The 13,502-nt window shown below is 44.5% G+C and overlaps 1 protein-coding gene across 9 annotated transcripts in view; it reads left to right on the top strand.

Moving 5' to 3' along the window:
- Positions 1-12,433, top strand: part of LOC132394525 (uncharacterized) — an 81,150-nt gene extending 68,717 nt beyond the window's left edge. For 6 of the 9 annotated variants that reach the window (XR_009512356.1, XR_009512350.1, XR_009512352.1 and 3 more), the window contains 4 exons: positions 4,229-4,430; positions 9,456-9,563; positions 9,647-11,581; positions 12,150-12,433. Coding sequence is in view for 2 of the 9 variants with exons in the window: in XM_059970798.1 (XP_059826781.1) it covers positions 521-610 (90 nt within the window). In the remaining 7 variants the exon portion in view is untranslated. Of the gene's footprint in view, positions 1-520; positions 4,431-9,455; positions 9,564-9,646; positions 11,582-12,149 lie in introns of those variants that run through there. The other 3 variants (XM_059970798.1, XM_059970800.1, XR_009512351.1) reach the window with 2 other exon arrangements.
- Positions 12,434-13,502: the final 1,069 nt, after the last annotated feature.

Consider the following 13,502-nt stretch of genomic DNA (forward strand, 5'->3'; position numbering starts at 1 on the left):
ACACACTCTTCAGAATCTTTCTGCTCTGTTTATTATGCCACCGTCTGTCAGACATTGAAACACATGCCCCAGAGTGAGCCTCTGCCTCTGTTAAACTGACAGGTATGTGATTGGATATAATGTAGTGCACGATTTCTCTGACTATCTCATTGATTCCTTGTCTGGCACATTCCTCTTGTAAGTTACAGACGTTATCTCCCAGGCTATACCTTATTGTGCAGTGTGACAGCTTCAGTCTTCTCCCATTGCAACATCTGGCTCCTCCATTTTGCTGCTGCTGTTGTCTGTTTCTCCAGTGTTTGAATGTGAAGATTTCAAGATTCAGTGGAGGTGTTGATCAGCCTAACTGATTTTGTATCTGGTGGTCTTGGTGTGGATGCTACGTAGCCTCCTCTCTGATAGGAGAGGGACATGTGTAGGGTGGGTGGGATCCTTCATGTGATTGCTGGCCTTTTTCTGGCACCTTTCTGTCAATGTATATATTTGTCATCAAGTAACAATTGCATTTTGTTTATTTCAGAAGTTAGACGTTATCCAAGTTGTCACATCAGGTGACCAATCTCTTCAATTAGGATTGGCACCACATTCAGCATCTTCTGATACATGTTAGTGGACTTGCCTCCCAGTGACCTTGATTTAGGCAGGAGCCTGGGAAGAGTTTCTCGCCAACGTCATGAGCTTACCCTGGATGTGAACAATTTTCATTAGCACTGGAATCATTATTCCAGATTCTGAGAAGAAGCAGAGGGAGTCTCTTTCTCTTGGGCTTCTGACAGCTCTCCCCATTTTCAGAAGTTGCAGCTTGTGTACACTAGCAGCTCGTCCACATTCACACCACCCTCTGAGTGAAGATGTTTCCCCACAGGTTTCCCTTAAATATTTAATCTTTGACCCTTAACTTTCTAGTTTCACCTAACCTCAGTGGAGTGAGTTTGCTTGCATTTACCCGATCTATAACCCTCATAATTTTGTATACCGCTATCAAACCTCCACTCAGTTTCCTATGCTCCAGACATAAGAACTCCCAACCTATTCAACCTTTCCCTATAACTTGATTGAGATGTATCAGATGATAAGAGGCTTTGAACATCCAGCTTCTTTCTTCAGGTGGCAATGACTAATACCAGAGTGCAGACTCTTAATGTGATTGGAGCAAAATATAGGGTGTGACGTCAGAGGTAGATTTTTCTACAGGGAGTAGTGGTAAATGCCTGGAATCTCTGCTGGGCATGGTTGTTGTGGCTGATTCGTTAGTGACATTAAGAGACTCTTGAAATGGGCTTATTGATAAATAAAGTTGGGGGATGGTTATTGGCTGTGTAGGATGAAGGGTTTAGACTGATCATTGAGTAGGTTTATATGGGTCCACACAACATCATCAGCTAGATAATGTTCTATTTTAACACCAACTTAAAATTTATACAATATTTTCATAACTCACGTGTACAGAAATTAACAATGACATTAGTGTAAAATTGAGAGAGAGAGAGAAAAAATTTTTTGTCTTAGTGTTAGGTTTTTCAGTTCACTCCAAGATCCTGAGGGCAGTGGGGCAGACACTGTTGTTAAAGTGAGATGTGGGTCTTCATAACTTCGCCATGGTCGGTCCCCAGCCCGCCTGTGAAAGGAGGAGGGTTAGGCATGAGGCTCGCAACCTCATCCTGTAAAAACCCACTGCTACAGAAGACCAACAGAGCTCCAAAGTCCTCATCCCTGGGAGAGGAAGGAAACACCAAGAGACCAAGAAGGAACATCATCCTGTACAGATGACGTGCTTAAGTATGGAAGAAAATGGCACCAGTGAACAACACGGCCAGCAATGACATCTTGTAAATGATTCACAAAGCTGCTACTGTCACTTCTTTTATGTCATCTTTTTCTTTCATATTTAGAACCATAGAACATTACAGCACAGAAACAGGCCTTTTGGCCCTTCTGGCTGTGCCGAACAATTTTTCTGCCTGGTCCCAATGACCTGCACCTGGGCCATATCCCTCCAAAACCCTCGCATCCATGTACCTGTCCAAGTTTTTCTTAAATGTCAAAAGTGAGCCCTCATTCACCACTTCATCTGGCAGCTCTCTGTGTGAAGAAGCCCCCCCCCCCCCCAATGTTCCCTTTAAACTTTTACCCCTTCACGCTTAACCCATGTCCTCTGGTTTTTTTCTCCCCTGGTCTCAGTGGAAAAAGCCTACTTGCATTCACTCTATCTATACCCATCATAATTTTATACACCTCTATCAAATCACCCCTCATTCTCCTATGCTCCAGGGAATAAAGTCCTAACCTATTCAACCTTTCTCTGTAACTCAGTTTCTCAAATTCCGGCAACATCCTTGTAAACCTTCTCTGCATTCTCTCAACCTTATTAATATCCATCCTGTAATTAGGTGACCAAAACTGCACACATTACTTCAAATTCAGTCTCACCAATGTCTTATACAACCTCACCACAACATTCCAATTCTTACACTCAATACTTTGATTTATAAAGGGCAATGTACCAAAAGCTCTTTTTACAACCCTATCTACTTGGAAAGCCACTTTTAGGGAATTATGTACCAGTACTCCCAGATCCCTCTGTTTTACTGCACGCCTCAGTGTCCTACCATTTACCTTGTATGTTCTACCTTGGTTTGACCTTCTGAAGTGCAATACCTCACACTTGTCCATATTAAACTACATCTGCCATTTTTCAGCCCATTCCTCCAACTGATCTAAATCCCTATGTAAGCTTTGAAAACCTTCCTCACTGTCCACTACACCTCCAATCTTTGTATCATCAACAAATTTGCTGATCCAATTTGCCACATTATCATCCAGATCATTGATATAGATGACAAATAACAATGGATCCAGCACTGATCGCTGTGGCACACCACTAGTCACAGGCCTCCACTCAGAATAGCAATCCTCCACTACCACTGTCTGGCTCTTCCATTAAGCCAATGTCTAATCCAATTTGCTACCTCACCATGTACACCTAGCAACTGAATTTCCCAACTAACCTCCCATGCAGGACCTTGTCAAAGGTCTTACTGAAATCCATGTATACAACATCCACTACCATCCACTTTTCTGGTAACCTCCTCGAAAAACTCTAATAGATTGGTTAAACATGACCTACCACGCACAAAGCCATGCTGACTGTTTCTAATAGGTCCCTGTCTATCCAATTACTTGTAGACCCTATCTCTCAGTATTCCTTCCAATAATTTACCTACTACTGATGTCAAACTTACCGGCCTATAATTTCCTGGCTTACTTTTGTTTCTGCTACTTTTGGAACCTGTGATCTATATTTTGGTGTTGTGTTATTGGGCCAATTGGAGTGATCTAGCATTTTGCTGCCAGTGATGTGTTCGGTCATGTTTCATGCGAAGCCTGGAGATGAGGCATGAACCCATGATTGACTCCATTTCTCACCGACTAAAGCTTTGAGGAAAACTGAAATCCTCAATCCGAGTGCGTGCGTAGCCCTGTCGACCTCTTATTACTGCTGCAAGTGACGGCTGGCCTCCCTTTGCCTCTCACTACAGAGGACAGCGCTGCAGCCCTGGGTCTTGGGCATGGTTGAATTGAAGCAGTTTGTGGGTTGGACTCTGCACATCAGGTTATGATGTGTTTCTGGTCGCTCCTTATTTTTTCTTGCTATTTTGGGCTATTTTAATTGAGGTGGCCTGCGTTTAGCAAATGATAGCACCAGATTGAACTGACCTGGATATGCCTGATTTGATTTTGTGTTTTGTTTTATTTAATTTATTTTTGGATTTTTATTTATTTGTTAACTAACTGATTAGTTTATTGGTTGAGATACAGGCCCTTACAGATCTTCGAGCTGCGCTGCCCAGCAACCCACCGATTTAGCCTTAGCCCAATCACTGGACAATTTAAAATGACCAATTAACCTACGAACTGCTAGTTCTTTGGACTGTAGGAGGAAATCTAAGTGGTAACGGGGTTAACATACAAACTCCTTACAGGCTGCGGCAGGAATTGAACTGTACTATAATGCATTATACTAACTATACTATGTGTTGTATAGTAACAGAAAACACACTTCTTTTGTATGTTGGGGGTGGGGTGGTGGTTTAATATTTCTCTTTGAATGGATTCCATGGTGTTTATTTCGCCTGTAGGAAGATGTGCTTGTGTACTGCATACATACTTTGATAATAAATGTGTTTTGAATCTGTGAACCTCTCCTCCATGTTCTCTACCTGAACAGGTGCAGCACAAGACTGTCAGCTTGGTCCCCTGCTCTACTTTTTTTACACTTATGACTGTCTGGCCAAGCACATCTCCAATGCCATGTTCACATTTGCTGATGGCAGCACTGCCATAGGCCGAGAAACCAAGGAGCTGATTATAGACATCAGGAGAAGGAAACAGGAGGTCCATGAGCCATCGGAGGATCAGAGGTGGAGAGGGTCAGTAACTTTAAATTCCTAGGTATTATTATTTTGGAGGACCTGTCCTGGGTCCAGCACCCAAGTGCAATTAGAAACAAATCACTGCAGAACCGTTACTTCCTGAGGAGTTTGTGGAGATATGGCACGATATTGAAAACTCTGACTAACTCCCATAGGTGTGTGGTGGAGAGTATATTGACTGGCTGTATCACAGCCTGGTATGGGAAAACCAGTACACTTGAATGGAAAATCCTCCAAAAGTAGCAGATACAGCCCAGTCCATCACAGGTAAGGCACTCGCAACGACTGAGCACATCGACATTAAACAGTCAATATGCCTGTTCCATTTTGTTCATTTTATTTGTGCAGGAGGTGCGATTTTGGGGGTTGATGTGCCTGTTCCGTCTTTATTCACTTTTTTGTGTGGGAAGGGGGTATTTGGGGGTTGATGATTGTGCTGCCTTTCTTTTTTTTTCTTGGTTTCATGACTGTCAGGCAAAAAAAGAATTTCAGAGTTGAATACTTTGAAAATAAATGAACCTTTGAATGCTGTCACACGAAATCAGCATCCATCATCAGGGTCCCCTGCCACCCAAGACATGCTCTCTTTTCACTATTGCCACCAGAAAGAAGCTACAAGAGCCTCAGGAGTTTTATTACCAGGTTGAGGAAGAGTCAACCCCCCCCCCCCACCCCCAACCAAAGGGGATAACTTTACACAACTGATCATTGAAATGTTCCCACAATCAAATGTTCTCACTGTCAAGGACACTTCATCTCATTTTCTCAATATTTATTATTATTGTTTCTTCTTTTTGAATTTGCACAGTTTGTTATCTTCTTCACTCTGGTTGAACACCCTAGTTGGGTGGTCCTTCATTGACCCTGTTATTCTATCGATTTGTTGATGATGCCACAGAAAATGAATCTCAGGGTTGAATATGGTGACATTTATGTACTTCGTTAATAACATTGTTACGTACCCCGTAACTGGGTGTCTTACCAGCAAAGATAGAAGTGTCCGTTGGAGTCTGGTACTATTTTCAAACAGGGTTTATTAGTAAAATATACAAATCAATATCAACAATGCAAATTACAGATAATACACGTTAGCAATACTAAACCTAAAAGTGTGGGTATAATAATAATCAAATATAAACAAGCTCTGTCGTTGTCTAGGGGTTAATGAATGGTCATATGTAAATATAAAGTTCAGTTCATTTCATTTGTGCTGAGGTAGTTGTTGCTTCTGGGGGGGAGAGAGAGAGGGGGGAGGGGAGAGGGAGAGAGGAGAAAGGGGAGAGAGGGGGAAGGGGAGAGAGAGGGGAGGGGGAGAGGAGAGGGGGGAGGGAGAGGGCGAGAGAGAGAGTGGGGGAGAGCGAAAGAGTGGGGGGAGAGAGAGAGAGTGGGGGGAGAGAGGAGAGAGAGAGAAAAAAAACAGCCAGTCAACCCTTCCTTTACGTTCTTGATCCGTCGATGTGTTGTTGTGGCCATTCAGGTATGACCCCTCTGTCCTTTAGCTAGACCGTTCTTCCGTGGTGGACTCGTCACCCAGGCAAGGGTGGACACACACACAAGCCCCCACCGGCCTCGCTATCATACTATGAGTTAACCTGACAAATCCGTTCGGTCTCCGATGCCCCACACCTTCTCGTGGGTTTCTGATGCTCACTAGTGTGTCTCCTGGTGCGTCTGAGGGGTGTCTCCCCAGACCTCACTTGTATCCCCACTCACGGGGTCTCAGGTGTCAATCAATTTTGAATGGCTTTGTCCATCAAACCAGCCCACTCCGGCTGTCCACTGAGGAATTTTAATGAACAGAATGGTAACAAGTAAACAGCCCTCTCCGCAGCCATAAGTCTTTCAGGAGCCATAACATGGTGGATAAACATGTCTCTCTCTCAGGCTGTTATCAGTAACAGATGTTCTAGCATGTTTTTTCCTTTATCTCTCTTACTTTCTCATGAGCACGTGGAAACAGTAACAGTTTGTGATTCTCCCGGGGGTGGGGGACATAGGCAACTCTGTACCCTTCTGCCCATCAGAGTTGTTCATCCTTCGTAACAACATTTACTTTGAACTTTAATTATTTTATGGGATTGGCTGACCCTGCCAGTCTGGTGATGTCACAGCTTCTGGATTTGGATCTTGCTTAAATTTGGATTACTGTGGTAGGGATGAGAAAAAAGGGAATTTCTTGTTTGGGAATTACCCCATCATAGCCCCAGATCGTTCAAACACCACTGGCCTTTGTCAGTGACTTTATGTGGTTGTGGTCAGGTTTGCGTTCGATCCAATTCTGTCTATATGCTGCCAGCCTTCAAAGTTCAAAGTAAATTTTATTATTATGGTACATAATTGTCATCACATAAAGCCCTGTGATTCTTTTTCCTGCGGGCTTATCAGCAAATCTATAGAATTGTAACTGTAACAAGATTCATTGAAAGATCAAGCATGTCAAGTTATTTCTAGCAGTGATGAGGTAGCCTACAGAGAAGAGGTTAACACCCTGGCACAGTGGTGCCAAGGTAACATCCCCTCCCTCAATGTCCAAAAAACACCTGAACGTGGATTACAGGAGGAATGGAGACAGGCTCACACCAATCAACATCAATGGGACTGTTTCAAATTCCTCGGCATACACATCACCAGTTATCTCACCTGGACTGTGGCAAAAAAAGCACAACAGCATCTCTTCCACCTCAAGACCTTCTACAGGGGCACCTTTGAGAGCATCCTGACTGGCTGTATCACCGCCTGGTACAGGACCTGCACCAACCTTCATCGCTGGGCACTTCAGAGAGTGGTACATACAGCCCAGCATATTTGTGGATGTGAACTTCCCTCCATTGAGAACACTTACAGTGGCAGGTGTGTGAAGAAGGCCTGGAAGATCATCAGGTCACCAGAAACCCCAACCATAAACTGTTTCAGCTGCTTCCCCCTGGCAAACGGTACCACAGCATTAAAACCAGGACCAACAGGCTACGGGACAGCTTCTTTCTACAAGCCATTAGACTCATAAATTCACATGTCTGTACATTGTGACAGTCATAACACAAAGATTTTTACTCCCTCACATTGTGGGACAGATGTAAGATTTAAATAAATAAATATTCAAATAGAGTGTAGAAGAAACTGCAAATGCAAATATAAATAAATACAAATAAAAATGAGAACATGAAATAACAAGTTAAAGAGTCCCTAAATTGAGATCCAATCACAAACAAGAAAATTTGCAAATGGTGGAAATCTGGACAAAATGCTAGAGGAACTCAGCAGGCCAGGCAGCATCTATGGAAATAACAGTCCACCCGAAACATTGACTGTACTCTTTTCCTAGATGCTGCCTGGCCTGTTGAGTTCCTCCAGCATTTTGTGTGTGTTGCTTAAAGTGAGACTTGGTTATGGAAACATCTAAATAGATGGTAAGACAGTGTAGTTACCCCTTTTTGTTCAAGAGCCTGATTGGCTGCAGAGTAGTAACTATTCTTGAACCTGATGGTGCGAGTCCTGAGGCTCTTGTACCTTCTACCTGATGGCAGCAGCAAGAAAAGATCACGGCCTGGGTGGTGAAGTTCTCTGATGGATTCTTTTTTTCTACAATAACGTTACACGTAAATGTTTTTAATGGTTATATAGGTTTTATCTGTGATGGGCTGGGCCGAATCTACAACCTTCTGTAGTATTTTCCGTTCAATGGCACGTGTTCCCATACCAGTCCGTGATGCAGCCATTCAATACACTCTCCACACCGACAGTATGTAATTTTTTCAAAGCTTTTGACGTTATGCCAAGTCCTCGCAGACTGCTAAGGAAGTAGAAGTGATGTCAAGTTTTTTTTTCGCAATTACATTTACAAGTTGAGTTCAAGATGTCCTGAGATTGTAATTTAAATTTCTGACCCTCTCCACCTCTGATCACTTCCTTGTTCTCGCTGACATTGAGTGAGTTTGCTATGACACCACACAGCCGGGTTTTAAAGTTAGAGCTTAAAATTTTCATGGCCCGTCGCACATTATACACTCTCAATATGGAGCATCAGTTGTGAAATCCCCTGATCGAGCCCCGACCGACCAAACGTAAACTACAACACCGTCTCCTCTCCCCTTCACTCCGCTCCACGAAAGTCCAAGTTCCTGTACGTCGCTGTTAATAGTCCCGGGTAGCTTTCTCAGTACCACCGTTCTGAGCGCTGTCACAGCGAATATGGCGTTTGTTTACAACAATTATTCCCCAGTGCCGGCAGATTAAGCTTCGGCACCAGGCACACAAAGCGGAAACGGCCGCTGCAAAAGGCAAACGATCGAGAAACCTGGCGGAACTCCAAAGTGAATCCTCTCCGCAGCCCGGACCCGGGCCAGGGCGGAGAAATGGCGTCGCTCTTTGCTGCTCCTCTGATTTTAATGTCGGTTAGCGGCGCAATATCACCTCCAACTGGACTGGAGTGAGGTGTAGAGAATTGGGTTGGGGGGACCCTCACTTCTTGTCTTTCAAATATACGCTGTTATTTCCCCCCCCCCCCAAGTAAATAAACGTTTTCGTAAATAAAACGACAGAGGCATTTTCCGTAACAACTCCGTAACCGTAACCACACAAGAAAACGTCAGACCAGCCGCTTAAAGTGAACCCCCAACTCAAAATCTGTGGTTGTGAATTATGCATTTGTTTCCACCTGCTCAAGCTCCTCCAAGTTTCACCGAAACCAGCATGTGAGCTGCCCGATTTGGGTCTGTGTTCCATGGGTGGGGGAACAGCAGGTATCTCAGGCTTGACCAGAGTTGTGTTGACACGTTCGTGGTCAGGATTGTGGGGATGCTACTTTGGTGCTGGAATGTGAGAACAGAAGAGGTTTCAGTGAGGTCTCGCCACCACCCTCTCAGGGTATGCAGGTAGAGTTCATCTGCAGTCTTCAAAGCAACTTGTATATCCCCAGAAGCATGAGTGTCAGTATTGGGAATGGGATCACTGCATCGCATTGGTTTAATTTCCTGGTTAGTACTGAGTGAATTGCTGACCATTACTGTGGGATCTTTGCTCCAGGTTCGAATCCTTTCACCGTGGCGGCTTCCTGCACTGTGCCTCTCCTGCTTTTGATTTTAATTCTACCATTCTCCGTTTCAAAGTCAGTCTGTTTCCAGAAAAGTACAGGTGAGGAACAGATCATTAATTTGATAAAGTTTCCAATTCCCTCATTATCAGATCTCTAATAATTACATTTCTGTACTTGACAGTGTTTTGGAAATGGACTCCATTTGGACTTCACATTGTTGTGTTCATCACCTCGATTACGTTCTTAACATTAACAAGTAATCCAAACTGTGAGTTTGCCTCTTGCCTTTCGTTATTGATCATAACACTGCAAGTTTCTGATAATCAGTATTTCCTCTGTCTCCCACAGCGTCAGATCAAACCCACCTGCAACAAACTGTGTGGGCGATGTTAAGGACGATTCCCGTCGTGTTGGTTGTTTGCATGCCTTCTGTTGCCCCACAAACACATAAGTCCTTCAGGACTATATAACTTGGTCAGCAGGGTAGGTCCTGTCTCCTCTGCCTCATGACTGCCTCCAAGTGGTATTCAGTCTGGGGGAGTCCTGATCCAGCAGCTGAGGGAGATGGCAATCAGGTCTCCTTCCTCAGATTTGATAATTCTGTGAGAATTCATGGGACTGGGGTCAATAATCAAGATCATGATCTCTTGACCACACGCCTGCATTCCTTGGATATTGGTTGTTGGGTATAATTTGGAGTCCCACTGTCTTGTTAGTTACTAATCTTGGCTGATTCACCAGGTGTTAGTGGGTTTGACTTTAAATGAAATCCTGTGTTGTGCCAAACCAGTTAAAAAGCAAATCAAGAACACCGGAACACTCGTCCCTCCTCCCTACACAATGTCCATATCCAGCCACCTTCCTCACATCCATGTGCCTGTCTAAACATCCCTTTAAAGTCTCTAATGAATTTGCCTCTACCACCGTATGAGGCAGTGCATTATAGGCATCCGCCATTCTCTGAGTAAAGATATACTATTTACTCCAAGTTTCACACCAGCGAGGAATTGTATATGATAGGTATGATCTGATCAGGAATATTCAACTTGCTGCATGTGAGAGCAAAGAAAGAGATTGCAGGGCTGACAATGACTTGGCAGAGCAAAACTCCAGAGGCTGCCCAGGACTTTGGGGACAGGCAGGGAAGCAGCAGCAGAAAAGGAACCAGAACCAGATTTATCATCACCGGCATGTGACGTGAAATTTATCAACTTAGTAGTAGCAGAACAGTGCAATATAAAACAACTCCTGAAGTCCACAATCAGCTGTTTCATCTTACTGACGTTGAGTGCAAGGTTGTTACTGCGACACACTCCACTAGTTGGTATATCTCACTCCTGTACACCCTCTCATCTCCATCTGAGATTCTACCAACAATGATTGCTTCATCAGCAAATTTATAGATGATATTTGAGCTATGCCTAGCCACACAGTCATGGATATATAGAGAGTAGAGCAGTGGGCTAAGCACACACCACTGAGGTGCATCAGTGTTGATCGTCAGCAATATTATCACCAATCCGAACGGATTGCGGTCTCCTGTTAAGAAGTAGAGGATCCACTTGCAGAGGGAAGTACAGAGATCTAGGTTCTGTAACTTATCAATCAGGATTGTGGGAATGATGATGTTAAATGCTGAGCTAGTCGATGAACAGCATCCTGACATGGGTGTTTGTAATGTCCAGGTGGTCTAAGGCCATGTGGAGAGTCATTGACATTGCATCCGCCCTCGTGGTGATAGGCAAACTGCATTGGGTCTCGGTTCTTGTTGAGTAGTGATAATGGGGGACTTACTGACTTAATGATTATGGTGGTTGTAGCGAGGGTTCCTTAAGGTTGTTATAGTCGTCGGGGGGGAGGGTATTGGAGATAAGCTCCCAATGGTGTGTGCTTCAGATAGCCTCTGACAACCAAGTCCTGCTCCTGGCCTTCACGTGTGCTTAGCTGATAAGCCCTGCAGAACAGTTTCTACTGACAGGAAACGCAAAGGTGGGTTACTGGCGCATAAAACCAGTCGCTTTCGGCAGATGGGCTCGTCAGCTGTGATTGGCAGCTCACCTGGAAGAAAAATTCTGATCTCCAACCTCCACAGGCAACAGGCAGGCAAGCAGATAAGGTGAGAGATTAAAGGGGATGGTGGTGGGGGGGGGGGGGGTTGCATTGCTGGAAGTAATTAAGTTCGAGGAACAACCCCCTATATTCCATCTGTGTAGCCTCCAAGCTGATGGCATGGACATCAATTTCTCAAACTTCCGGTAATTTTCCTCCCCACTCCTTCACCATACCACATCCCGTGTTCCCTCTCTCACCTTGTCTCCTTGCCTGCTCATCACCTCCTTCTGGTGCTCTTCCCCCCCTTTTCTTTCTCCCATAGCCTTCTGTCCTCTCCTATCGACTCCCCTTTCTCCAGCCCTCAAACCAATGAACTTCCCAGCTCATTACTTTCATCCATCACCTTGTGTTTCTCTCTTCCCTCCCCCCACATTTTGGTGTTTCACAGTGCAGACTTCAACCCCAGGCATCTGGACCCAGCCAAGGTAAGCCAGGGTATGCGAAATTATTACCTACAATGCCTCGCCCTTTGAACAAACTACTTAAGCAGAGGCATCTGAAATTCATGAAGGTGATTCAGAGGCCAGGTTTTCAGTGTCACTTCCATTCGTGATATCGTGTCTCATTTCTAGGTGCATGAATTGTTTGTGAGAAAGGACACGGCTGACTTTGGGCTGACATTGCCAAGGTAACCATTTGTAAGTTCAAGCAGCAGGCAATCAACTGCCCTTCTCAAGCCGACAGCCTCTCCCTCTTCCATTTCTGGGTGTCCTTGGGGAGCCTGCAATCTCTGTGGGCACAGTGGGGATTTCCAAGAACCGAGAGCTCCCTCTGACCCGCCCCCAGGAATTGAAGGTTTTGTAGATAATAGAAATTGTATTTTAATTTGAAACCATTAATAAATCAGTGAACCCAGTTATTGTATGTGCTTTTCATTGCTAAATGATGTTTACTTGACTGTGCACTTGTGTATAGTTGAATGATGATTAAGCCTGTACTTTTATGATTAAATAAACTTCTGTAGTTTGTAAGCCGGTCTGAACACAAAATGTGCTGGTGAGATCAGTAAAAGAGACAAGGGGAGGAGAGAACGCGAGTGAATACAGAAGGAATTCCTGGTATTGTTTACAAGGTCACAGATCGGTTAAATGCAGGAAGAGGCTACAAAGGAGAGGCTGAGCCACTAAATGGGAATCGTCCGTCGGTCTCCACAAGGCAGGAGACAAAATCAGGAATTGAAGGGCCGCCATTTGATGTTGGAAGGCCTTTGGGGTTTGATTTCTATAGAATGGGTTCACCACTTTGGAAATTTGGCCAGGGTATGCAAAATTATTACCTACAATGCCTCGCCCATTGAACAAATTACTTAAGCAGAGGCATCCGAAATCCATCGATTCAGAGGCCAGGTTTTCAGTGCCACTTCCATTTGTGGCATCATGTCTCATTTCTAGGTGCATGAATTGTTTGTGAGAAAGGACACGGCTGACTTTGCCAATGACAGTTAAAAGCAATTTCAGGGATATTGGGACGACCTGGGCCACACAGAAACATGGGTTGACAAACAGCAAGTACCTTGATGCAGGAGACAGTGGCCCTGGAAGATAAAGGGTTGGAGCATTAGGTGACCAACAATTAGACATGGGGGTGAAGAAAGTAAAACACTCTCGGGAGTGCTGATCACAGGTTGCAGTCTGCTACGTTTACTGTGAGGGTGGGATAGTGGGCCCGCAGACGACGAGTTCAAGGCACGAAAGTGAAGCCCAGTCAGAACAGAGTTGGAAACTGGCCTTTGACGATATTGATCCATCTATTAGTGGGGCATGTGATTTCCACCTAGAGTGAGTGAAGTGACCTGATTGTTTGGAAAGAAATGGAATGTGCCGTTTATGATATCAGCTCACAGCCTGCTCCCCCAGTCCATAATGGGCACCCACATCAGGAGCGCAGGGCTCAAGTGCAACCAGAACCTGTGCAGCAGCCCTTTG

This window comes from Hypanus sabinus, chromosome 5 (genome assembly GCF_030144855.1).
Source record: "Hypanus sabinus isolate sHypSab1 chromosome 5, sHypSab1.hap1, whole genome shotgun sequence".
NCBI lineage: Eukaryota > Metazoa > Chordata > Chondrichthyes > Myliobatiformes > Dasyatidae > Hypanus > Hypanus sabinus.